Consider the following 25,000-nt stretch of genomic DNA (forward strand, 5'->3'; position numbering starts at 1 on the left):
CCCACGTTCTACAAACACATTTAAAATAACAAGCCAGATATCATTTGTCTGGCAGTTTTACATGCAAACTTTGAATACAGGACTTCATTTAGCATAATGTTAATTGCTATAATACCTCCACAAGCTGAAGCCACTGCATAACAAGCACCAAATTCACTAATATTGTTCTTGGATGGAGAACAGTATGTTCTCAACAGTATGTACAATTCCACTTTGTCTTCATACAGTAAAATTGTTGGTTTGGAATCAGTCAAACTGTAGCATATTAATTGGGCAGAATTTGTTTGTGCCCAAATGTCCAAAGGCTTCAAATACATTATAATACAAAATTTCCAAAAAGATCTTCTATAAAGGGGACCATTTCTATAAAAAGAGGTGCAATACCCTATATATTGGATAAACAGGTCATACTCAGCCAAAGTAATTAATAAAACAAATCATTGTGCAATTGGGAAAATAAATTGCAGGATTTAATATCACAATGTTCAAGGCCAAAAAGTAGCAGGGTTCAAAAATGAAATCCAGCTGTTAGTGCATTCCTTTCATACAGATTTCGTGCTAAGTTTTGATCAGTACAAACTCTTAAAAAGGAAACTTCAAGCAAGCAAACATTTTTGACCAAAAACCTACAAACCATTGTGGTGAACCTGAAAATCAAAATGCAAAAAGGGAAAACAAACAAGTTTTTATTTTATGCTTGAGCCACTAGAAGTATTCAAAAATGAAATTAAAGAACTGGTGGGACTAAATATTAACATGTTCCAGATGGTATGAATTTCAGAATATTGAAGAAAATTAAAAGAGATAGCCGAAATAATCTTAGCTTTCAAATTTGACACAATTCCTTTCCCAGAAAAAGGAAAAACTATTTTACCTCACTTGTGCATAACCCCACAAAAGATGATTAATTTGTAGCCCAGGAACTTTTGCTGAGATTATGCTTACTTTCTGTTATGTAATGGATTTGGAAGTAGGCATAAAAACGGTTCATGTCGTCAAATGAAGGGACATGGTAATTTGGAAAAAAGACAAATAGAAGGAGAAAGTGGGACAGATGCAACTCAATACGGAGAAATGTGAAGTATATTTTTAGAAAACTGGAGCATATGCCAACCATACAAGAGAGATAAATTGATCTTTAGAAAGGTAGATTTATCTTTTTAAGGGATTTACATAATGGACCACTGGATATAAAAGGAAGTTAAAATTACAAGACTTGAACCAGCAAATTTAGATTAATTCCATGCTCCAAGTTTAAAAAAACCTTGAAAGGTGCACAAGTCAAAAATGAACAGCACTGTCACCTCAAATCTCTAACCCATGTTAGCATGATGGAGGGCATAATTCCCTAACATGCAGTCTGGGCATTCCATTAGAGAAAGATATTATAACAATGGAAAAGCTACAAAGATCCATCAAAATAACAAAAGTTATGATTTTTTTTTTTTTAAAAACAGAACAGAAAAGAAATAAAAGTCGTTTAATGTATAATCCAAAATTTTGAATTGTTTTTGAAGACAGACAGTGGTAGATTATTTCTACTGGTGAAATTGAATACATACTTGGTACCTATAGGAATGAAGGGGGCAACAAATAGAATTTATAAGGGTTAGGGCAATGGCAAGGGTTTGAAGGAGCTCTAGAATATTCTGGGAGTGAAGTGGTGCCCCGAAACTGGGAAACCACTGCAATTTTAAATTGCCGAATGCAAAAATGCACACAGAATGGATCATTGGGTAAACCACTTCTAACCCTTAGAAAATTTAAGGCACAACACCCACCCACATTTTTGTTTCATATCTGTCAACCAACTTTCAAACTCTACTTTTCCCACTGCCTCATCTATTTAGTAAATAAATGAATAGGTACTTCGGAATTCCAAAGTTACTGAACCTGTACGCGAAAGTAAAATATTTAACCTCCTCAAATAGACTTTTCACTTTATTCCAGATGGAATCCTCCCCTCTTTAACGTTTACATGTAATTGTTTATTTATTTAAACAACTTAAAAATAAATATCTTGAGGCAAATAACATTATCTCATTAAATGGAAAGTAGATGAATATAGCAGAGGGTGACATGGGGCTATGGTGGCTGGGGATGCTGCAACGAAGGGGGAAATTTCTGGGCAGTGACGTTTACATAGACTTGCTTTGGTAAATAGTTCATGTAGACTTCTTTTATAGAAACATCCACAGTTCTAATGTGTAATAGTTCACCATGTGGATATTTAGGCAGATGTAATAATCAAGAGGAAACTAGAAAACAAATTAAGGTAGAACATAAAAATGTAAAAATGAGACAGGAAGAATAATTAGATGAATCAGATCAAAAATAAAGCTGGCATAGGCATAATGGGCTGTAAATCACAATACAGAATTTGAGAAAACTAAATGATGCAACAGAGATATCACTAGCATTTCCTGTTAAGTAACTGGGATCTATTTGTTTTTTTGGTTTGAAAGCATCATCTCTCTGATGCCTGTAGGTGTCCTCCGCATGGACAACTTCAGTCCAGCTCCTTGAGAGTGTGGTCAAAACTACCCACATTCAGAAATCTCATTCGGAGTCACACAAATGCTACTGCAGGCATGGAAATGTTACACCTAATCAGTGTTTACATATATATTTATTTGCTTGTCCACCGTTCCACAGATTTGTTTAATAGTATAAAATGAAAATGAGATATGATGCAACGCTTTGTCACTTCAAAGCCAGGAAAATAATTTGAGGCATGAGACACTTAGCAGATAGATTAAAGAGAATAAAGAGAGCTAAAATGTAATATGATTGAAATAAACACATTCTGCACAGATCAGTTAAGAATTAAGCAGAAAGCTTAGATGGAAACAGAAGCTGAGCAATATTTCCCCAAAAAAATATAACTATTACGTGTTAGAAAATTTAACATGAGGACGTGCTAGCTATATAAAGTGAAATTCCAATCCAAAGATCAGTGATATACCACATAGAACATAGAACCTAGAACACTACAGCGCAGTACAGGCCCTTCGGCCCTCGATGTTGCGCCGACCTGTGAAACCAATCTGAAGCCCATCTAACCTAAACTATTCCATTATCATCCATATGTTTATCCAATGACCATTTAAATGCCCTTAAAGTGGGCGAGTCTACTATTTTTGCAGGCAGGGCATTCCACGCCCTTACTACTCTGAGTAAAGAACCTACCTCTGACATCTGTCCTATATCTATCACCCCTCAATTTAAAGCTATGTCCCCTCGTGCTAGCCATCACCATCCGAGGAAAAAGGCTCCCACTGTCCACCCTATCTAATCCTCTGATCATCTTGTATGTCTCTATCAAGTCACCTCTTAACCTTCTTCTCTCTAACGAAAACAGCCTCAAGACCCTCAGCCTTTCCTCATAAGACCTTCCCTCCATACCAGGCAACATCCTGGTAAATCTCCTGTGCACCCTTTCCAATGCTTCCACATCCTTCCTATAATGCGGTGACCAGAACTGTACGCAATACTCCAAGTGCGGCTGCACCAGAGTTTTGTACAGCTGCAACATGACCTCATGGCTCCAAAATTCAATCCCTCTACCAATAAAACCTAACATACTGTACACCTTCTTAATAACGCTATCAACCTGGGTGGCAACTTTCAGTGATCTATGCACACGGACACCGAGATCTTTCTGCTCATCCACACTACCAAGAATCTTACCATTAGCCCAGTACTCTGTATTCCTGTTACTCCTTCCAAAGTGAATCACCTCACACTTTTCCGCATTAAACTCCATTTGCCACCTCTCAGCCCAGCTCTGCAGCTTATCTATGTCCCTCTGTAACCTGCAACATCCTTCCGCACTATCCACAACTCCACCGACTTTGGTGTCATCCGCAAATTTACTAACCCATCCTTCTACGCCCTCATCCAAGTCATTTATAAAAATGACAAACAGCAGTGGTCCCAAAACAGATCCTTGAGGTACACCACTAGTAACTGAACTCCAGGATGAACATTTCCCATCAACCACCACCCTCTGTCTTCTTACAGCTAGCCAACTTCTGATCCAAACCGCTAAATCACCCTCAATCCCATGCCTCCGTATTTTCTGCAATAGCCTACCACGGGGAACCTTATCAAACGCTTTACTGAAATCCAAATACACCACATCAACCGCTTTACCCTCATCCACCTGTTTGGTCACCTTCTCGAAGAACTCAATAAGGTTTTGTGAGGCACGACCTACCCTTCACAAAACCGTGTTGACTATCCCTAATCAAATTATTCCTTTCTAGATGATTATAAATCCTATCTCTTATAATCCTTTCCAACACTTTACCCACAACCGAAGTAAGGCTCACTGGTCTATAATTACCAGGGTTGTCTCTACTCCCCTTCTTGAACAAGGGGACAACATTTGCTAGTCTCCAGTCTTCTGGCACTATTCCTGAAGACAATGACGACATAAAGATCAAAGTCAAAGGCTCTGCAATCTCCTCTCTAGCTTCCCAGAGAATCCTAGGATAAATCCCATCCGGCCCAGGGGACTTATCTATCTTCACACGTTCCAGAATTGCTAACACCTCCTCCTTATGAACCTCAATCCCGTCTAGTGTAATAGACTGTATCTCAGTATTCTCCTCGTTGGCAACTGTTGGCCACTGTTGGCAACTCTCAAACTCTGGCAAACAGTGAAGTTGGTCAATAAGCCGAGGTCTTGAAAATAGTATTTAACTTACCCTGTCTACGTAACTCATTCTTCACAGCTTCAACTCCTCCTTTTTTCTCTATAAAATCATAAATGATCTTTGATGTCTCTTTGTCCTTCAACTGTGACTCAGAAATTCCACACATGTCAAATAGATGCTTTAATTCAGGGTCCAGATTATTCAGCTGTAAGTAAAATGAGCACGGATGTTTAGGCAATTAATGTTGACTCAACAGAAATACATAAGTCAAAAATCATAGAATCCATACAGTGTGAAAGCAGGCCATTCGGCCCATTGAGTCCACACCAACCCTCCGAAGTGCATCCCGCAGGTCAGAGAGGACTCATTTTTACATCCGCTTGCTCCACGAACATAGAATCGTGCAAGCCTGTGGCCACACTTGCAAACAGGTCATAAAACAAATGCATCTATTTATAGCATAATAGTTTCTAATTGAGACAGTGATGATAGTCCTTTATATCTAGGAAAGTGAAGGTTTGAGTATTTAAAAGGAAGCAAATAATTGATTTATAACTTGATCATTTTACTTACATCAAAACCTGTATTTGGGTCCCAGCCAACATGTCCTATATGCCTGTAAATGGAAAGGATATGAATCATATCGAAATTTATAATACACACGTGTATTTTAATAGAGACCTTTTGTTTAAGATTGGAAAGTATCCATCCAAATTGAATTGAACTTTTAACCATAATTTCTTTATTCTAATTTTTCCCCCTCCTCCTCCTCCTATTCTCCTTTGCCACTGAAGGGATGTTACAATGTCACAGATGGTGGCTGTCAAGTACCTTTCCTAAAGGCTATTCTTCGCATGTTATTCCGACACACCTGGTGTAGATGGCCAAATGGACTACAGGTAATCATGGTTGAAACCAACATTGCCTTTAGGTAGCATCATCAGATGCATCCTAGCAAGAAGGGCAGGATGGATAGAAATCATAAGAGGGAATCCTGGTCGATTTTTTCGCCCTATCCTTCAGCTCAAGACTTAAAGACAGTTGTGGAAGTCAAACTGAATCAGGTAATTTGATTAGTATTGAAATCGCTAAAAATAGGACATTTTAAGATGAAAGATTATTATTTTGTGTTTTAACTACAGCAGTCAGACTTTCAGTATAAACTTATTTTGGTCTTCAATAAATTTAATACATTAAAGTTGCAATCAATGCTTGTGTTTCTTGGCCAGGAAACAATTGACTTAAAAAAGTATAAAGGACATTACCTTCGAGGTTGTTGACTTGCTCGCCAAGCTAGCTTGTTTTTGTTCAGACGTTTCGTCACCATGCTAGGTGACATCATCAGTGGAGCCTCTGATGAAGTGATGTTATTCTACTCCACTTGGAACTTATACTGTCCGGTCTGTTATGGTGAGTACTGTCATTTCCGGTTTTGATCTGTATGGATTTATGTAGGGGTCCAATTCTGTATGTTTGTGGATTGAAGTATGGATGGAGAACCATGCGTGTCTATGTTTGGCTTGTGCTACTGTGGTTACTTTGTCCCAGTTATGGACATGCACGGGAATTCCTAGAGGCATGGTTCTCCACTCATACTTCAAAATCAACAAACAAACAGAATTGGACCCCATATACAAACCTATACAGATCAAAACCGGAAATGACAGTACTCACCATAACAGACCGTACAGTATAAATTCCAAGTGGAGTAGAATAACATCGCTTCATCAGAGGCTCCACTGATGCTGTCACCTAGCACGGTGACAAAATGTGTGAACAAAAACAAGCCTGCTCAGCAAGCAAGTCAACAACCTCATCCACAATCCGAGCTACAGATCTTTGCCAAAACTTGGACATTACTTTTCTCAGATAGCTAAAGAAAATAGTAATATGTCATTTTTCATTATACGTTAGAACCTTTCATTATGAATACTGTAATTTAGTGAGACCCTGTTGGCGTTCAACTATTATACGGATAAACATCGCAGTCTGAATTAGATATACAACGCAACAATCATAAATACATTGGAATAATGTGTCTTCTGTACACCGTTTATGACATGACAGAATGTTAAAAAAAAAATGATATTGGAATATGTTTAGAACACAGATGATTTGCAGTGATTATGCAAAAGTGAAGCTTGTAAAGACATACATAAAGTGGAAGCTGAGCTCAATGAGTTATTGAAATTATTTATATTTGTGTTGCATCTCTACTTACATTTGGAACAAAAACCTAGCCACAGTATTAAGTCCATCGTAAAAATGCAGTTACAATCTGCAAGCCTTTTTGTGTTATTGACCATGCTGGCTCTTAAGACTTAATTTTCTGAAATGCAACTCCATCCAGTGTTCTTTATTACCAATGAGATGTCATGTAGTAACTTATAAAAGTGGAGCATAAAATATTTTACAAATAGAAAATCTGAGGCATAATACAGAAAACTTACAAAACAAATGCTAAGAGCATGAATTAACTAAGCAATTTCTTGCCTAGTTGCTGTTTTACCATCTGAAATTTTGAGCCAGCAAAACAATTAATTATAGTTTACTCTGGTCAGCTACCCTTACCAGAAGAAAAAAAATTTAAGAAAGTAACCTTTCTTTTTCTAGTTTTATTGAACAATCAAGAATGCTTACTGGAAGTTACTTGGTGTGCCAATGTCCGCCTTAGTCAATTTCTTCTTTTTACCTTTGACTTTCTTCTTATCTTTGGCATATACAAAATTGTTAACTTGTGCATTGTAGCGAACATTGGTAATTTCTGGATTCTTAATGTCAACTGTAGCCATAGGAAGAGACGGTCCTAAAAAGAAAACAAAATATTGGCTTTGCACTTTATTTGTTTTTTACATTCACAGTTCCTCCTTCTACATCCCAGTGCATGCGTGGGAGAAGGAGTACAAGCTGGAACACAGATTTTTTTTTCTTTTTTTTTCGTCCCTTGCTGGACAGGTGTATACGAACTTGCTTATGAGTACCTCTCTTCTCTCCACGTCATGAGAATGATTTTTATTCACTTGGCACATGCTCATTTTAAATTAGCATTGTCGTTGGATCCTCAAATTCAAGGCAGAACAAAGTGGCTTATATTTGGATTTACAGCAGGTAAAACATATCTGATTTCTGGTTGAAGTTACTGCCAAGAACAATTTTAAGATAAAAATGTTTCAACATTTGGATACAACTCTTTTAGCTCCTTCAGGCCAACTTACCTAAACATTGAAATGACATCTGAATCTCAAATATAAAATCTGCACAATAAAACTCATGATGCAACACAATAATGCAAATAAAATGTAACTTGCTCTTCAATCTTAAATTTTGAAATAAGTGTAAATGGATGATCTGGAATTATGAAGTGATCAAATTATTCAAAATGGAAAACAGCTGTGAAAAGTACACTTCAACTTAAACTCCTAGAACTAGATGTTAAAGCCACTTGAAACAATGAAAGATCACGAGTGGGTGTTTGTAGACTTAGTAGAGGACCACACAGTTATAAGTTTTCTTTTGATGAAGTCCTGTAGAAATCAAATCAAGTTATTGGCCCATTAGAAATTAAGACTGATGCAATTGTTACCAAATTTTAGTCACTAACTTAACAATTAGAATGACCCAAGTTCTCACAGTGATTAAACCAAATGAAACTGTCAAATCCTCTGGCAAAGTGGTGGGGTCTGATCCTAGTTTATTGCCACGTAGACCTTCTGAAGAGCTGAACAGGTTATCAGGTCACCTACCACACCTAAATTCTATATTCAGAGTATAATCAGATATGCAAAAAAAAAAAAATCAGCACTGCACTACAATGGAAACAAATAACTATCCCCCTCGTTTCTTGAAGTTGCAATTATATAACACACAAACGAGCTTCTTTAATTTATGAGGTACAGGTTCTAAACACATGCTCCACTGAGGGAAGGATGAGGGGGTGTGGAATCTTGATCAGCCATGAGTTGGAATGTAATTTGTGTTTTCAGCCTTACAATAAGTTGAGCTTTAAACTCCAGTTGTTCCCTCTGTGACTGTCCATTTACATTAATTACAGCTTTATTCATTTTGACTCACATCTGATCTCTACCTGTGTGCAAATCTTTATCCACTTTTGTCATTTCCATGTTCAAATACTCCATACATTCCTTACTAGCTTCTCAAGTTCAACCCAGAATGGGTTGAGATTTTAAAAACTCAAACTTATCCAACGTAAGTTCTTTTCACGATCATTGCTTTCTTCCACCTTTAATAGCTATCCATTCATTTACTGTATCAAATTGAATACCTTCATTATTCATATAATGTGAACACAGCAATTAGTGGTAGGCCACTTGGACCCTCAAACCCACTCTGTCATTCAGTAAGATCATGGCTGATCTGATTATTCTGCTAGCTGCCTATTCATTACCTTTCATCCCCCAATTTATGAAGAATCTACCAACCTCTGCCGTAAAAATATTCAAAAACTTAGCTTTCACAACCTTTTCAGAAAGAAAATGCCAGAAACACACAGTTCTTAAGAAAATTCTCTTCACAATTGTCTTAATGGGTGACCGTATCCTACCCTCATGCACTTTGTCAAGGCTCCTCAGGATTTTGTACGTTTCAAATCTCATTGTGTCCAATACCATTTAGCATCTTTGCACAGCAACTTTCAAAAAGGTTTGGCATCTCTGCACAATCCTGAATGAACTAGTGATAAAAGCTGGTAATACCAAGTAACAATACCAACTCTTTCATGTTAACTGGGATTGGGAGCACATGAATGGCTTTAATGTTGTATTCTTATACATGACCCTCAATGGCTTGACCACTATCTTTGCTCGGTTCTTCAGCCCTGTATGATATTAAATGCTTACCACTTCAGATTCTGACTTCCTTTGCAGTATCCACCTGAAGGCCCTGCCATCTTAGAGTCCTATAGTCAAAATATCCTGCAGAAACTACTCTACATTGCTATCTCATCTTCAAAAGCATCTTAAATTTTAATAGCTAATACCGGTTCACAAGTCCATTCTCCTTCTATTTTTGTTCATTGTCCAGTTTGACTTCTGAAATTCATTTTAGCTCTTTTATACAAATTGCCAGAATTAAACTAACTTAATAATCTGTTCTGTACAAAAATAACTTGCATTGCAGAAAATAAATCAGACAATAGACATCCTGAAAGATGCTCTCTCTCAGAAAAACTACAGTGGTTTAGACCATCCAAACTGAAATGGGCTAAAGTATGTTTTGAGTGGAGTGTACCTATCCTGGAATAAGAGCTAGAGAGAGATCAATTCCGATAAACTGCTTCACTGTCATCACATTTGCTGCAGTTTGTTCTTTAAGAGTACAGAAAGTACAGACTAAAACCCAATCGTGTAGCTAATATTGTATGACAAGTTGGCTCCCTTTAATCTCAGCGCATATAACTGGAGAAGTAACAACATAGACAACTATGCTTACACAAGTCTTCTTGCTTCATTATTAACTGCTCCATCAAAAAGCACTGGGGTCCAAGCCAGGCTGACGAGACAAAAATTAACTGACCTTTTGGCTCTGTTCTATTCCTCCAATTATCTACAAATCAAAACAACTGTACAGATTCTGCAAGTCTGAAGAAAACTCAAAGAAGAGATGGTTAAGTGGCTGCTTTGCATGCCTATTGTCTAAAGAAAGGAACGAAACAGGACAGGGCATCTGGCATTGGCCTAGACACCGGAAAATGACAATAGGCAAAAGCCCTGTCGATTGCAAAGTCCTCCTTACCAACATCTGGGAAGTATTTGCAATTGGGAGAGTTTCCCAAAGACTAGTCACTCAACAGCCTAAGGTAGTCATACTCCACAGAATTATACTTTACAATGTCACAAACACCATCAACCTCCACGGGGGCATCCTGTCCCACTGGCAGGACAGACCCACAAGAAATGGCAGCACAGTGGTTTACAGTCTGGCCTCAAAGATCAGTGGTAGGTCAGAAGATCAGACATATTAAAAACCAGCAAAGAACGAAATAAAGAGGGGCAGAACAGAATAGGAAAGAAAGCTAGCTGACAATATCGTAATAAAAGTTTAAAAAGTATGTAAAGATTGAGTGATTAAAGTTAAAGTTAATGCTGATCCTCAAGAGAGTGAACCGAGGGAACGGATAACAAACAACAAGGAAATGGCAGTGGTATTAAACAGATATTTTGGTGTCTCTCTTCACGGTAGAAGACTTAGAAAATTTCCCTTGAAAATTACTTAATTTCATCCTCTCCATGGCCGATTCTGTACTAACGAGATAGTTAGCAACATTACAGCCTTTCTAACCCGGAGATAGTATCCAAAAACACGTCGACTCCATTACAAAGACACATTTCTTCCTCCAGTAACATAATCTCTTTGCAGTTGACATGTTTAGCCATTCTTTTGTTACCCCGCATTCAAATGCTACAATGTTCTTCTTTCTTCCTCTGTGCATCAGAAACATCACAACATCCAACGCCAATGACCTGTTGCCAAAAAAGTTCTGCTCGATCTACAACAACCAAATCTCATCAACCCAATAAATTGCCCATTTGTTTGACTGTGGCTACTGTGCTTTATCTTTCCTCCTTTCCACCTCCTTTGAGAGCTTTTTAAAATTACCCACTTCAATCAAGCTTTTGATCACTTCTCCAAATATCCCTTTTGATTCAGTGTTCATTTTAAATTTTATGAAGCATAAGATTCTACTTAATGCACACAAAACGCATAAAATTGTAAACTTAGTTCCTACTGGAACATCCTACAAGCCTCTTTGAAGCCAGACTGCATTATCCAGTGGACCAAGGGGAAAGCTAGAAATAAAAATAACTGAGTTTTAATTATCCTCAATATTCATTATTAGGCAAGAGATTTTTCTTAAATTTCTTCAAAGTCAGTATACTTTATTCATTGCTTACCACATTCACTTGTAAATTTAGGAAAACAAAACTGATGGGCCACAGTTGTTTCTAAATATTTTTCAGCAAGCAACCCTGATCATGAGCTTCCAGCTGCATGCCATTTTAATTCTCCACCTCACTCCCAACCTTGGATTACTGAAACGGGTCAAATAATTTTAACAATAACTTGATGAACACCACCTCATCTTCCTCGCAGGCACCTTGCTGCCTTCTGGCTTTAAACTTCAAGTCTTAGTCACCAATCGCATTCTCTCAGTCAGCAGGTCCTGGTAATGAAGTTCAGCTATTTTATATTGAAAATAGAGCCTAGTTGCTTGTGTTGGGTCTCCCAGCAAGCTGATCTCCATCCTTGGGATCTACTCAACTTTCTTCTGCCTCTCTCCTGAGCCACTGCAGCCTTCTGATCTTTACCAAATTTTCTGTGTTTTCTCCTCCACTGCAGACAGTTACATCTATTTTAGACCCATCTTGTGTTCTTATTTGTTTAATTTTCTAAAAACATTATAGATCTGAATATATGACAAAATATTCAGGTCAGGCGGTGTGAGAGTGGTGAGAATAAACAAAGTTATTGTTTCAGTTTGACAACTGCTCAGCAGACAGGAAAACTTCAGAGATATAACTAGCTTTAAATAAGCTAGACAGAAAGAGGGGTAGGAAAAGAGCAAAAGGCAAATTCTGTGATGAGTGGAAAGCTGGAGAAATTAATGATCAAAGGGCAGTAATAACCCTTAACAGCTGCTTCCTCCCCCAAAACAATGAGCGTTCAATTATTTGGTATGAAATTGTTGAACTCAACATCAAGCCCAGTAGACACGAAGCACCTCATTTTGGTTTCATTGCTTTCATTGTTTAATCACTCTTGATTTGAAGCTTTCACAGATTCCTTGCATTTATTCTTTTCTAGCACCGCCCCCCCCTCCATTTCCTTGATCTGGACATGTTAAAAAGCCATTCATCTCTAATTTATTCAATTGTGATGAAATGTCATCAACCTGAAATGTTAATTCAGTTAATCTTGAGACAGCTGATTTGCAACTGCTGTGCTTTCAACACTTTGTTTTTGTCTGTTTCAGATTGCCAGCATCCACAACACATTGCTTTAACTTAGGTCAATCGATACTTTGGAAACAATTCTAGATACATACCATTTAGCGGTGGTGGCTCTCGTCTTTTCTCTGTTGGAACAAAAATATATTGGAATTTGATTAAAAAACTTAAGTTTCATAGGTAGGTCTGCACATGCTATAAATAGATATAACAATATGACTGCTTCCACTAAAATATAGTGAATTTTTTCATACAATGCCTTCAGCGTGGAAACAGGCCATTTGGCCCAAGAGGTCCACACCGACTTTCCAAACAGCATCCTACCCAGACTCACCCATTTACCCTATCCCTGTAACCCTGTATTTCCCATGGCTAATCCACCTAACCTACACATCCTGGACACTATGGGCAATTTAGCATGGCCAATCCACTTAACCTGCACATCTTTGGACTGTGCGAGGAAACAGGAGCACCCGGAGGAAACCCATGTAGACACTGGGAGAACATGCAAACTCCACACAGACAGACAATCGCCCAAGGACTGGAACTGAACCCGAGTCACCGGTGCTGTGAGGCAGCAGTGTTAATCACTGCGCCACCACGCCACCCATCAATATACTGTGTTACTCAAGTTAATGTCTCAGAGAATGGAATAAAATCATAACCAAATTCAGTCATTAAATCAGTCTATAAAGGTTAAAATATAAACACAGTTTGTAAAGAGACAAAATTATTTTGAAGGCAAGGAGTTGAATGAAACTGGCAGAGAAGGGTAAATATTGGTTTGAACTGCTACTTTAATAAAACCTAACAAAGGAAGCTCAATTCACCTTAATGGCCAATCATTAAGTCACTAGAGTATACCTTTTGATGAAGCTAATGGACATCCTGCCTCTCCCATCATCAATTAAAAAAAAAATCAGTTTAGGACAATTGAAGTTACTATTTAAAAAGCAGTGAACAGCTGCCAAAGCACATTACTCACATCATTAAAATACACAGAGTATGCAACAACCAGAGTACACACCAGTTCTTCTTTGGCGTCTTCCAATTATGTCATTGACTGCAAACTTGAATCTTCTTGCTTCTTCTTCACTTGCAAAATTAAGTCCTATTTGACTTGCCTGGGAAAGAGGTCATTGCGAAATCATTGTTACTAGAAAAATGCGAGTTACGTTTTTCAATTTTTTTAATCTAACCACATCAATTAACCCGTAAATAGAATCAAAGAAACCCTATAGTACAGATAGAGGCATTCAGCGCATTGAGCTTTCACTGACCCTCTGACTCCACCCTGTCCCTGTAATTCTCACATTTAAAACAGTTAGCCCACCTAGACTAGAAAACCCTGGACACTACAGGGCAATTTAGCATGGCCAATCCACACAACCTGCACATCAGGGAGAATGTGCAAACTGCAAATAGACAGTCACTGAAGGCTGAAAACGAATCCAGGTTCCCAAAGTAGATTCTGTGTGCAAAAATTCACAATTTTGTTAATCTGTGATCAGGTATTGTATAAGAGATGTACACACAGACCTGTGTACATTTCCATATACACAGGGCATGGAAATGACTAGAAGAGCAATAGCAATTGGTGATTCAATAGTTAGGAGAGTCACAAGTTACTTTAACCATAGAGTTGAATGGAGGATGGTATGTTGCCTCCCTGGGGCCAGGTTCAGGAATGTCAAAGTGGGAGGATGAACTAAGAGGAATTGCAGCGCATGTTGGTACCTCTTGTGGTCTTGAGAGGAACTTGGAATGGAGAGAAGGACCTAGCTCTAGTGGACCACATAGGCACCAACAACGTAGGAAGAATTAGCAAAGAGGTTGTACTGAGGGTTTAGAAGCAGCTTGGGGCTAAATGAAAAAGCAAAATCACAAAGGTAATAATCTTCGATCACTATCTGAGCTATACGCAAATTGTGCAGGGTAAATAAGACTACGGGGTAAAAGTAGGGCTCAACGGTTGGAGTGGGAGAAATAGGTTGCCATACATAAGGCACTGGCATCAGTACTGGGGAAAGGACTTCATTTCAATCATTGTGACCAGAGTTCTGATGAACCATCGTGACCAGAGTTCTGATGAATCATCTAGTAAGGATTGTAGACAGCCCTTTAGAGACTGTGAAGGGAAGTTATGAAAATCAAAGGGAATCGAGCCAGAGGTGCCGGGTAGAGAAGAGACAAATCACAATCAAAGTACATCAGGAAGGAGAAAAAGTAAGGCATGAGTCTAGTAGAAATTCAATCCAGAATAAGCATTTGTAACAAGCTAGATGAACTTACAGCATAAATGGAAATAAATTATATCGAAAGCAATTAGAGAAACATGGCGGTAGGGTGAACTCAACATTCAAGGGTATTTTGAAGCTCTGAAAAATAGGTAAAAGAGGTGGGATAGCATTATTAATGAAGTGTTTATCAGTGCAGTGATAAGCAGTGATATATGTGAAATAGATTGTAATATGAAAACAGTTTGGGTGGAAATAGGAATAGCAAGAGAAAGAAATCATGGAATCTATACAGTGTGGAAACAGGCCATTCGGCCCAACAAGTCCACACCAACTCTCCGAAAAGCATCCTACCCAGACTCACCCTCTCTACCCTATCTCTGTAACCCTGCATTTCCCATGGCTAATCCACCTAACCTACACATCCCTGGACTCTGGGAGGAAACTGGAGCACCCGGAAGAAACCCACAGAAACACTGGGAGAACGTGCAAACTCCACATAGACATACATCCGAGGGTGGAATTGAACCTGTGTCCCTACCGCTGTGAGGCAGCGGTGCTAACCACTGACCCTGATGGCAGTATCCTGTAGGCCCTGAAGAGCTGTTGCACTGCAGGACAAAGTATAATCAGGAAATAATGAGGTGTATTCCAAGGGCACTACAACTGTAATGGGTGATTTTTTTTCTGTCTAGTGAGTGGGCAAATTAGATGGGCAGGGCAATATGGAAGGCAAATTTGAAGAATGCATCAGGGATTATTTCTTCAAACAGCACATTGTAGAACCTATCCATGAACTAACTATTTTTGGTTAGTAATTTAAAATGAGGTAGAATTAATAAGAGAATTCATAGTTAATGATCTTTTAAAGGGGTAGCAACCACAACACAGAAGAACTTCAAATTCAGTTTGAAGGACAGCCACTCGAGTCTCAAAGCAGTGACCTCAAATTAAATAAGGTTAATTACAGAGATATGAAGAAAGAGCTGTCCCCAAAGTATGTTGGGAAATTAGTCTAAGTGGATCAACAGTAGCAGACATTTCAGCAAAAATTTATTCCAGTCAAAAAGAAAGCACTCAATGAGAAGGATGGACTATCTGTTGTTAACAAGGAGGTAGAATACAGTATCAAACCAAAAATGGAAGCATCTAAAGTGGTGGAAAGTAGTAGGCCAGAGGATTGGGAACATTCCAGAACTCAGCAGTGGATGATTAAAAACTGAACAGGAAAAACAGATGATGAAAATACAGTGGCAAGAAATATAAAACAGCAACGGCTTCAACAGATACATGAAAAGAGTAGCCAAGGTAAGGACCCTTGGATGATGCAACTGGACAACCAATAACAGGAAACAGAAATGGCAGATAACTGAAATTAACATTTGTATCAGCCTTCACAATGCAAGACACAACAAACATTCAAAGCTAACAGATAAACAAGGTGCTAATGGAAGGAAAGATCTTGTAACAGCCTTTATCATGCAGGCCAAAACAATTAATAAATTAATGGAACTAAAGGCAGACAAGTCACTAGGACCTGTTGGCCTGTATCCAAGGGTTTCAAGGAAGTAGATACAATGATAGCGGAGACAACAGTCGAAATATTCCAGAATTCATCGATTCCCAGTGTTCCAGCAGATGTTTAAACTGCTCATATGACACCCCAATTCAAGAAAGGAAGGAGACAGAAAGCAGGAAACCAGCCAGAAAGAAGCAAATATCGGTCACTGGCAAAATGCTACAGTCCATTAATTAAGGAATAAATAGCAAGACATTTAGAAAAACTTAATGCAATCAAACACAGTCAACATGGTTTTGTGAAAGGGAAATCAGGTTTGAAAAATGTGCAAGAGTTCTTTTGGATATAACAAGCAACATTGATAAAGGGAATCAGTAGGTGCAGTGTTTTTGGATTTCCAGAAGGCATTCAATAAGGTGCTACATAAAAGGCTATTGCACAAAATAAGAGGTACTGGGGATAAGGTACTAACACAGATCAAGGATTGGTTAACACACAGAGGAGAGTCAGGATTAATGACTCCTTTTCACGTCGGAAAAACGTTACTGGTGGAATGCCTCAAAGAACACTTCTAGGGTCTCCACTAACTATATCAGTGACTTGGAAGGGCAGTGCGTAATGCATCCAGATTTGACAATACAAAAATAGGTGGGACGGCATATTGTGATGAGGACATTATGAATCTGCAGGACAGGCTGAATGAATGCATAAAACCTCGACAGATGGAGATTAATATAGGACAGGGAGGTCAAGCACTTTTGTTGAAGTAATCAAATGACAGTCTATTGTTTAAACAGAGATAGACTCCAAAAAGAGAGTGTAGTACAGGAGGATCTGGATGTTCTTGTGTACGAAACAAAGTCAACATGCAATTAAGTAATTAAGACGACAAATGGAATTTTGTCCTTTGCAACTAGGGGCTTGGAGTTAAGGTGAATGGCTAGAAAGATGGTACAGGATGAAGGCTTTAGATTATTTGGACATTTTATGTCTGGGGGTGATGAAACTGTTAAAACGTCAATAGCGTTCACCTAAACAGAACCAGGCTAATAGCCTTGTGGACTGAAAACAAAGTGCTGTTTCAACCAGGTTGACACCTAACATATACCTGGTACTGTTTCTGACTGTTCACCTACCTTCTTCATTTACCAGGATCGATATTCTAACTTGATGGTAGAGGGGAATATGCTGCGCTACAAGGTTGCGGATTATATTTGAATACAATTTGGATGCTGCCGATAGCTCACAGTGCCTCAAGGACGCCCAGCTTGAGTTGCTAAATCTGTTAAAAGTCTCTCCTATTTAGTGTGGTGGTAGTGCCACATGACAGATAGGCAGTAACCTCACTGCGAACACAGGGATTTGTCTCCACAAGGACTGTATGGTGGTTACCTCTACTAATACTGTTACTTCTATTGTGCACAGATGCATCTGAGCAGGCAAATTGGCGAGGATCAGGTCAAGTACGTTTTCTCTCGTTGATTCTGTAGATGCTGTGTAGCAGCTATGTCCTTTATTACTCAGCCCGTTTGATCAATAGTGGCATTGCCGAGTCACTACTAGTAATGGACAAATGAAGTCCTCCATCCAAAGTATATTCTGCACACTTGCCTCCTTCCAAGTAACATTCAATATGGTGCAGTCATGATTCATCAGCCAAGCAGGGGTAATAGGTGGAAATCAGCAGATTTCCTTGCTCATGTCTGACCCAATGCCATGAGATTTCAATGTTGAGGACTCACAAGGCAACTCTCTCCTGACTGCCAACCACTATGTTACTACCTCTGCTGGGTCCACCCTGCCAGTTGAACAGGTCATACCCAGGGATGGTGACAGTGGTGTTTGTGAAACTGTCTTTAAAAGAACTATTCCACAAGTATGACTATATTTGATTCGTCAATGAGACAGCTTTCTCAGTTCTGGCATGAGCCAGATGCTATTTTTAGCATTGTTGTTTGCAGTCCCTATACTGGTGTGAGTAGTCCATCCAATCCTGTTCCTTTGAGACTTTATAGCAGTTTGATACACCCAAGTGGCTTAGTAAGCCATTTCAGAGTGCAGTTAATAGTCAACCATATTATTGAGCTTGAAGTTGCATGTTCCTAAAAGGACATTTGTTTTGATCTTAACTGATGTTATTACTGAACAGTCAGATCCCTGACCGAAATCTGGCTTGATAAATTAAAAAACATTGTCTCACATCATAGTCTTTCACTGAAACACAAGCACTAAATGCTGCAGAGATCTGGTTTAACAGAAGTTTATTATGAAAAAAGATTAAGTGAAATAAACCAAGCTATTTACGTTTATCACAACTTGGAAGATTTTGAAACACAGTAAAAATGCAATCCAACCTATCCCAACGGCACCCTGCAACAATACAGTATTCGAGAAAATTACCTTCTCTATTACACCTATGGATTTTCTGGATTTAAAAGTTTAATAGCCTTTTCCTTGAGAATTGACGGAACTTATCTTAATCTTTTTCAGCATTGAATAGCCCTTCCAGGGTCCTAACTAAACACTTCTGGCCTGGAACTTTCAAACTCAAGCCCTTACACTAAAGTAACCTACTTCCTAACTTGTCTGAATTAACTCCTACTCCTTCTCTCAAACCAGGTTTAAAAAAACTATGGTTGCTGAAAATGAACAAGTTAAACATTAAAGCCTCCCATACAGAGACTGTAACATGCCAGTAGTTCAAAATCTAAACTCCATAAATGTTATTAAAATACGTGCAAATTATACACCTTCCATTAGTAAACCAAATAGGTTTTTACAATGCTCAACAATAGTTTCAACGTCACCATTAGACTTTTGATTCCATATTTTTAATTCAAATCCTAACACCTGCCATCATGGGATTAGAACCTGGGTCACCAGAGGATTATCTGGGTCTCTGGATTTCTAGTCGAGACAATCACAATGTCATCACCTCCTTCTAATGTCATCATTGACTGTAGTACACTTTGGGATACCCAAGGTCATGAAAGGAGGCATATATACATGCAACTGTTTTGTTAAATATTTAAAGTGAAAAAATGCAGCTCATGCTTTGAGATGGTTGAACATTTTATTTTCAAATGTTGTATGTCTCTTAACCAACAGACATTTAGTTACCCTAGAATGTGTTAATTTAGCATGCTATGCCTCAAGACCAATCAGAACATTTATTTTTAAGAAATGTTTAACCTTCATTGCAAAGCATGCTCATCATCATTATAAAACTATTATTAAACATTAAAAGTCATAAAACTAGACAGTAAAACAATCAAATAACATACATCACCAATAAAAGTATGGAAGTATGATCGAGATGGATTGTAAACAAAATTGTTGTACATTTCCTGCTCCCACATTAATCTCCCATCCTATGGCAGAAAGAAAAAATAGTTAAGTATCAATTTGAAGAACAAGAACTGGCACTAAAATGGGGCTGTACAATTGAAATTATCCTCAGGAAATTTGAAACATAGCTTTCATACTAACTCAGATTTAAAAGAAGGGTACAAATCAAAGAAAGTAAATGCTCATGAAAAATGTTAATATATTTTACAAAAAGCCAAGTTTTGTGAATGCTAGAAAACTGAAATAAGCAAAATAGCTAGGTACACTCAACAGAGCTAGCAGAATCTGTACAGAAAGAAAGAAAGAAAAAGAGAGAAAGTTAATGCAACAGGTCAATGGCCTTGCATCATAACAGAAATGCTAACTAATTCTCTCTGATCGACTGCCTGTTTCCTCCGTGCAGCAGCCACCTTCCCATCTTCCCTCAGTGCAAAACTACTGGCAAGGGCATTTCAGAAATTTGGTACTGTCAAATAGTTTATAAACTATGTATTTAAATGAAATGGAACAACAGTGCACAGTGGAATTAAGGCTCACCAACTGCCAAGAGAATTGAGTAGAAAATATTTTATTAAAGAATTAGGAAGAAAAGACCTGGAGCACACAACGAAAACACAACAGGTTTCAGATTTGGTGTGGGGCATGGACGAACAGAAAGACACTGGGCGGGAGACTGGTAGTAAGGACCAAATTATGGGCTTACAAGGAAATAGAATGGCAGAGCTTCATGCTTTCCCTTTGTTCTTGGCTCTTGGCATCCAGACTTTTAAATTCTAAGGAGTATTACTACCGGATGTAATGACACGCCTCCTAGACATACTGGCAAACACTGCAGGAAGAGACTGAAAATATTTTGCTGTAATGTACATAAACAAACCAAACATGTTCAAAAACAATTCAACTGATGGCTAGCATGTCAAATTTGTATTTTCTTTTAACTCAATCTGTTCAGATATGTTATGACAAACCTCTGGATCAGGTAGGACTTGAATCCAGACCTTCTAGTCCAGACATAGGGACACTGCTACTGCATCACAACAGCCCTCTTTGAGCAATTGAGAGTATTTAGTTTCAAACAGAAAACATTTGTCAAGAGGCTGATCAGGTATATCTCAATACAACCAACACCAAAATCCATCACTTTTGTATTGAGATGGTTCTTAGTATCTACAGCTTCACTAAGGTGTTAAAAGCCCTGCAAGCACTGTTTACTAAAAGCAGATATCTTAGCTTATCAGCATTCTTGCTATGTAATGTCGTCAAGAATTTATTCCCATATTTGTATCAATTTTATTCACTGATTAGAATAGTCATCAAATACTCAACAACTCAGGTGGATGAAGAAATGCTTCAAGAATGCCTTCAAAGCCTCACTAGAAGAAATGCAATAACCACACTAACACTTGGGAATCTCTTGCCCAAGATTACCCAGACTGGAGAAGTAGATTCCAAAGTTGCCAATCATTGAGAATCTCTGCCAAGCCCAGATAGAGAGCAAGGGCTAATAACAGAAGGGGCATTTGAAAACATGAACATCCATTCCACATTCCTCTTCAAACACCACTTTTAACCCTTGTGGCAAGGTATGTGGATCCAGCTTTGGATTATTTAGTCACTTCAGGACTCAACTCCAGAACAGAAGAAGGTCACCCTCAGTTTTGAGTGACTGCCCTGGATAAGAATATTGATTCATTTCACTTATTTTATAGCCTCCATCTTTATTTCATCATCTAGTAATTTAATATCATTTAAATTGCTAGTTGGGCATATGTTTGTCTTTCATAAAATTTGGCAAAATGGGGTAATTGATTCACTGAGTAGTTTGCAGGTACTCTGAGGATTGGCAATATCGCTTCATATTCTAAGTTCAGGTGCCCAACAGAGGGAGCACACTTTGTCCACTGGTTTGCTTTAGGCCCTCAATGACCATTAAGCATCATAGTGATATGAACAGAGATATGAAAGGAAGCAAATCTATATCAAGGCACCAGAAGGAGTAGAAATACGATAGCAGAAATGGAAGCTTTTATAGCCTTTATCCCTTTATTCATTCACTCACAGAATGAGGGCATCTCTGGCTAGACCAGCACTTTTTAACCTATTCCTATTTGCCCCGAGGGAAGTTAACAGTGAACCACAATGCTGTGTGTCTGGAGTCACATGTCAAGGCCAGATAAGGATGACAGATTTCCTTCCCTAAAAGGACATTAGTGAACTAGATGGGTTTTTCCTGACAATCAACAATTGCTACAGGCCAACAAATCAGTTAAATAAAAAATAGAATTTTCAGAATTTCAAAATGTCAAATGACCATTCAGTTTAACATCAAATCTGAATGATCGCAAATTTCTGTGCAATGTGTTACGAACTTTATAGTGTTACTGACACTTACTTAGATAATGGCTGAATAAATTTTATGATATGGAGGTGCCAGTGTTGGGCTGGGGTGGACAAGGTCAGAAGTCAGACAACACCAAGTTATAGTCCAAAAAGTTTATTTGAAACACAAGCTTTTGAAGCGTTGTCCTGACTTCAGAGGCAACACTCTGAAAGCTTGTGATTTCAAATAAACCTGCTAGACCATAACCTGGTGTCGTCTGAATAGATTCCATAAAGATATTTTCCAGTCCTGTAAATCCCTACGTACCTAAATACAACAGCATACTTGACATCGCTTTTAGGTATTTAATAAACTTGACTAATTGCGATGTTTAATCCTGACTTTCAGCATGCTCAAGCTATAAGGACTGCTTGAATTCATCATTCTGGAATTTGATGTTCTAAACCATGGCAATTTTTTTGTGTTCATGCACGTTCTCTTTTTGTGTGAATATTCTGGCAAGACCAAATTTGAATTTGGAGTTGTTCGGTTCATCTTAGTCTCTTATACCAAGATTGTGACTAAACATTACATTGAGGTCCTGCGCCAACCTTAAAATTATAGTTGTCATTTGCCTGAGGCCTGCAAAGATTTTAAAAGAATCTTGAGTTGAAACGCACAAAATTTTGAAGCCGTTTTACAGTGTAAATCCCGAGAGGTGTTTCACCTTAAGGGGAAATCTAGAACTTGGGGGGCAGAGTTTCAAAATAAGGGATATTCATTTAAGACATGAATGAGGGAGAATTTCTTCTCTCAGATTGTCTTTGAAACACTTCCACAGCAAACAACGGAGCCTGGGTCATTTTAATACATTCAAGACCAGGAGTTAGACAACTTTTTTGATCGACAAGGAGTCGAGGATTACAGAGGACAGGCAGGAAAGTGAAGTTACGGCCACAATCAGATTTAAGTTCCTGCTGAATGAGACAGCACACTCCAGGGATCGAATAACCTATTCTTACTCAATTTTCTTATGTTTATCATCATCTGTACAAATCACATCCCATACAGCAATTATAATCTAGGATTGCTCTTCTTCAGAGAGAAAAACTACATCTTTGATCATTGCTGATGAGGTGTCATTTTTCTTTTTATTTTATTACAGCATTCTGTTACACACCACTTACTGGGATGTCAGCACTGAACAAGTGTTTTTTAGCTGAGTTTTGATAGTTTTTGTTTCTCTGTAATATTAATTACTTTCTGTTGATCTTGATTTCCTCCTTTGAGTGAACTGACTTTGGCTTCATTAGCTGATTTCTCAGTTACAATGCTGCCTTTATTGTGGTAGATTATACATGGAACTTAGACCAGGTAACATACTGATCTTTAGATGAAATATTTTTCCAAGGTATGAAATATTTCTCAAACTCATTCATTAACAAATTCAGTTTTCAATAAATTCTTCCAACATTCATGTTAAATACTTATATGAAAATTTACGTACTCTTGCCTCTTCATCCTTTGCAAAGTCAAAATGTCAATCCAAGGTAATTTCTATTGCAAACAAGATTTTATGGTCATCATTAAACCCTTAATTCCAGATCTTCACTGAATTTGAATTTCACCATCTGCCATGGCAGGATCTGAACTCAGGTCCCCAGAACATTAGCTAAGTTTCTGGATTTATAGTCTGGTGATAATATCACTAGGCCACTGCCTCCCCTTAGTGAACCATAGTGATCTCTGAGTAACAAAAAATGAAACATAATCAAATAGATTCAATATCAAGAAATGACAGTGGTAGACAAGAAGATAGCATAGCCTTGTATATCAAAAACACCTGGAAACGTTCAGCCTCAAAGTAAATTTCTAATTTGAGACTTCAAGTAAAGGAGAAAAAAAAACTCAAACTTCCACTGGGTTCTGCTCCAGGTCAGCAAGAAAAGGATTGAGAGAGAGAACGGGAATGTTAGTTATTTTGATGGAAAATTGGAAGTGGCTCAGAGTCAGAATTGGTAAACAAACATTATGTGCACGGCTGTTTCATGACCAAGTTTCTCAAGGAAGCCACAACAGCCAGTGCTAATTTTGACCTGGCACTTTGAAATGACCGAAAAGAGAGACAGCAACTGGAAACTGCATCAGCCAAGGGATAGTAAGTACAGGGTGAGAAACGTCAAAATAAATTATCCAATTAGGAAACAACTGAACTCAAAACAAGGAAAAATGAATACAAATGCACTGGGATAGGCAATTCAACACTTCACTGGAGGATAAGTGCAACAGCTCTAAAAGACAGCAAATATTAAAACATGCAGGATAAGCTCATCTTCATAAGGAACTAATGAAACTCAAACAAATACTTACCTTAAATGGACTAAATTAAAAATCAAGTGTGAGGTATAAATGCCATCTACAAATCCAGCATAAAAGAGATTTATTTAGATAAAGAACATGCAGAAACTTGATACAAGGGTGCTCTCAGAAGGTTAGAGACAAATTATGGGGAGGAAAGCAAAGCTGTAGAGACTAAGAACCATCTCAATACAAAAGTAAGAAGGCAATCAGAGATGGAAATCTGAAAAAATACAATTGGCCTGAAAGTGAAATATTTAATTTTGTAATTTACCAAGTATTCATTAATAACAAGCACTGAAGAATTGCAGATGTTGGAAATCAGAAACTGCTGAAAAGGTCAGCAGGTCTGGCAGCATGTGGACAGAGATCAGAGTTAACGTTTCAGGTCCTGTGACCCTTCCTCAGGACTGATGGTAGCTAGGAAAAGGTTGTCTTTTTTACGCAGAAAATAGGGGGTAATAAGTAAACAATAGGTGGAGTTAGAGCCCAAGAAGAGAGAACTGTTGGATAGACAAAGGAGTGGATAACAATTAGCATAGACTGGGTGACCATTTCGCAGAACACCTATGTTCTGACTACAAAAAAGACCC

The 25,000-nt window shown here is 38.1% G+C and overlaps 1 protein-coding gene across 1 annotated transcript in view; it reads right to left on the minus strand.

Annotated features, from left to right (window-relative positions):
• Positions 1-2,247: 2,247 nt before the first annotated feature.
• The window catches only part of wasla (WASP like actin nucleation promoting factor a), a 30,424-nt gene continuing 7,671 nt past the window's right edge, over positions 2,248-25,000 (minus strand). Inside the window, exons 2-8 of the mRNA XM_048607829.1 lie at positions 19,666-19,752; positions 13,653-13,749; positions 12,724-12,753; positions 7,302-7,467; positions 5,235-5,277; positions 4,713-4,866; positions 2,248-2,258 (exon numbers count right to left, since the gene is read on the minus strand). Of these exons, the coding sequence (XP_048463786.1) occupies positions 2,248-2,258; positions 4,713-4,866; positions 5,235-5,277; positions 7,302-7,467; positions 12,724-12,753; positions 13,653-13,749; positions 19,666-19,752 (588 nt within the window). The remainder of the gene's footprint in view (positions 2,259-4,712; positions 4,867-5,234; positions 5,278-7,301; positions 7,468-12,723; positions 12,754-13,652; positions 13,750-19,665; positions 19,753-25,000) is intronic.

The sequence above is a fragment of the Rhincodon typus genome, chromosome 18 (genome assembly GCF_021869965.1).
Source record: "Rhincodon typus isolate 14 chromosome 18, sRhiTyp1.1, whole genome shotgun sequence".
Classification (NCBI taxonomy): domain Eukaryota; kingdom Metazoa; phylum Chordata; class Chondrichthyes; order Orectolobiformes; family Rhincodontidae; genus Rhincodon; species Rhincodon typus.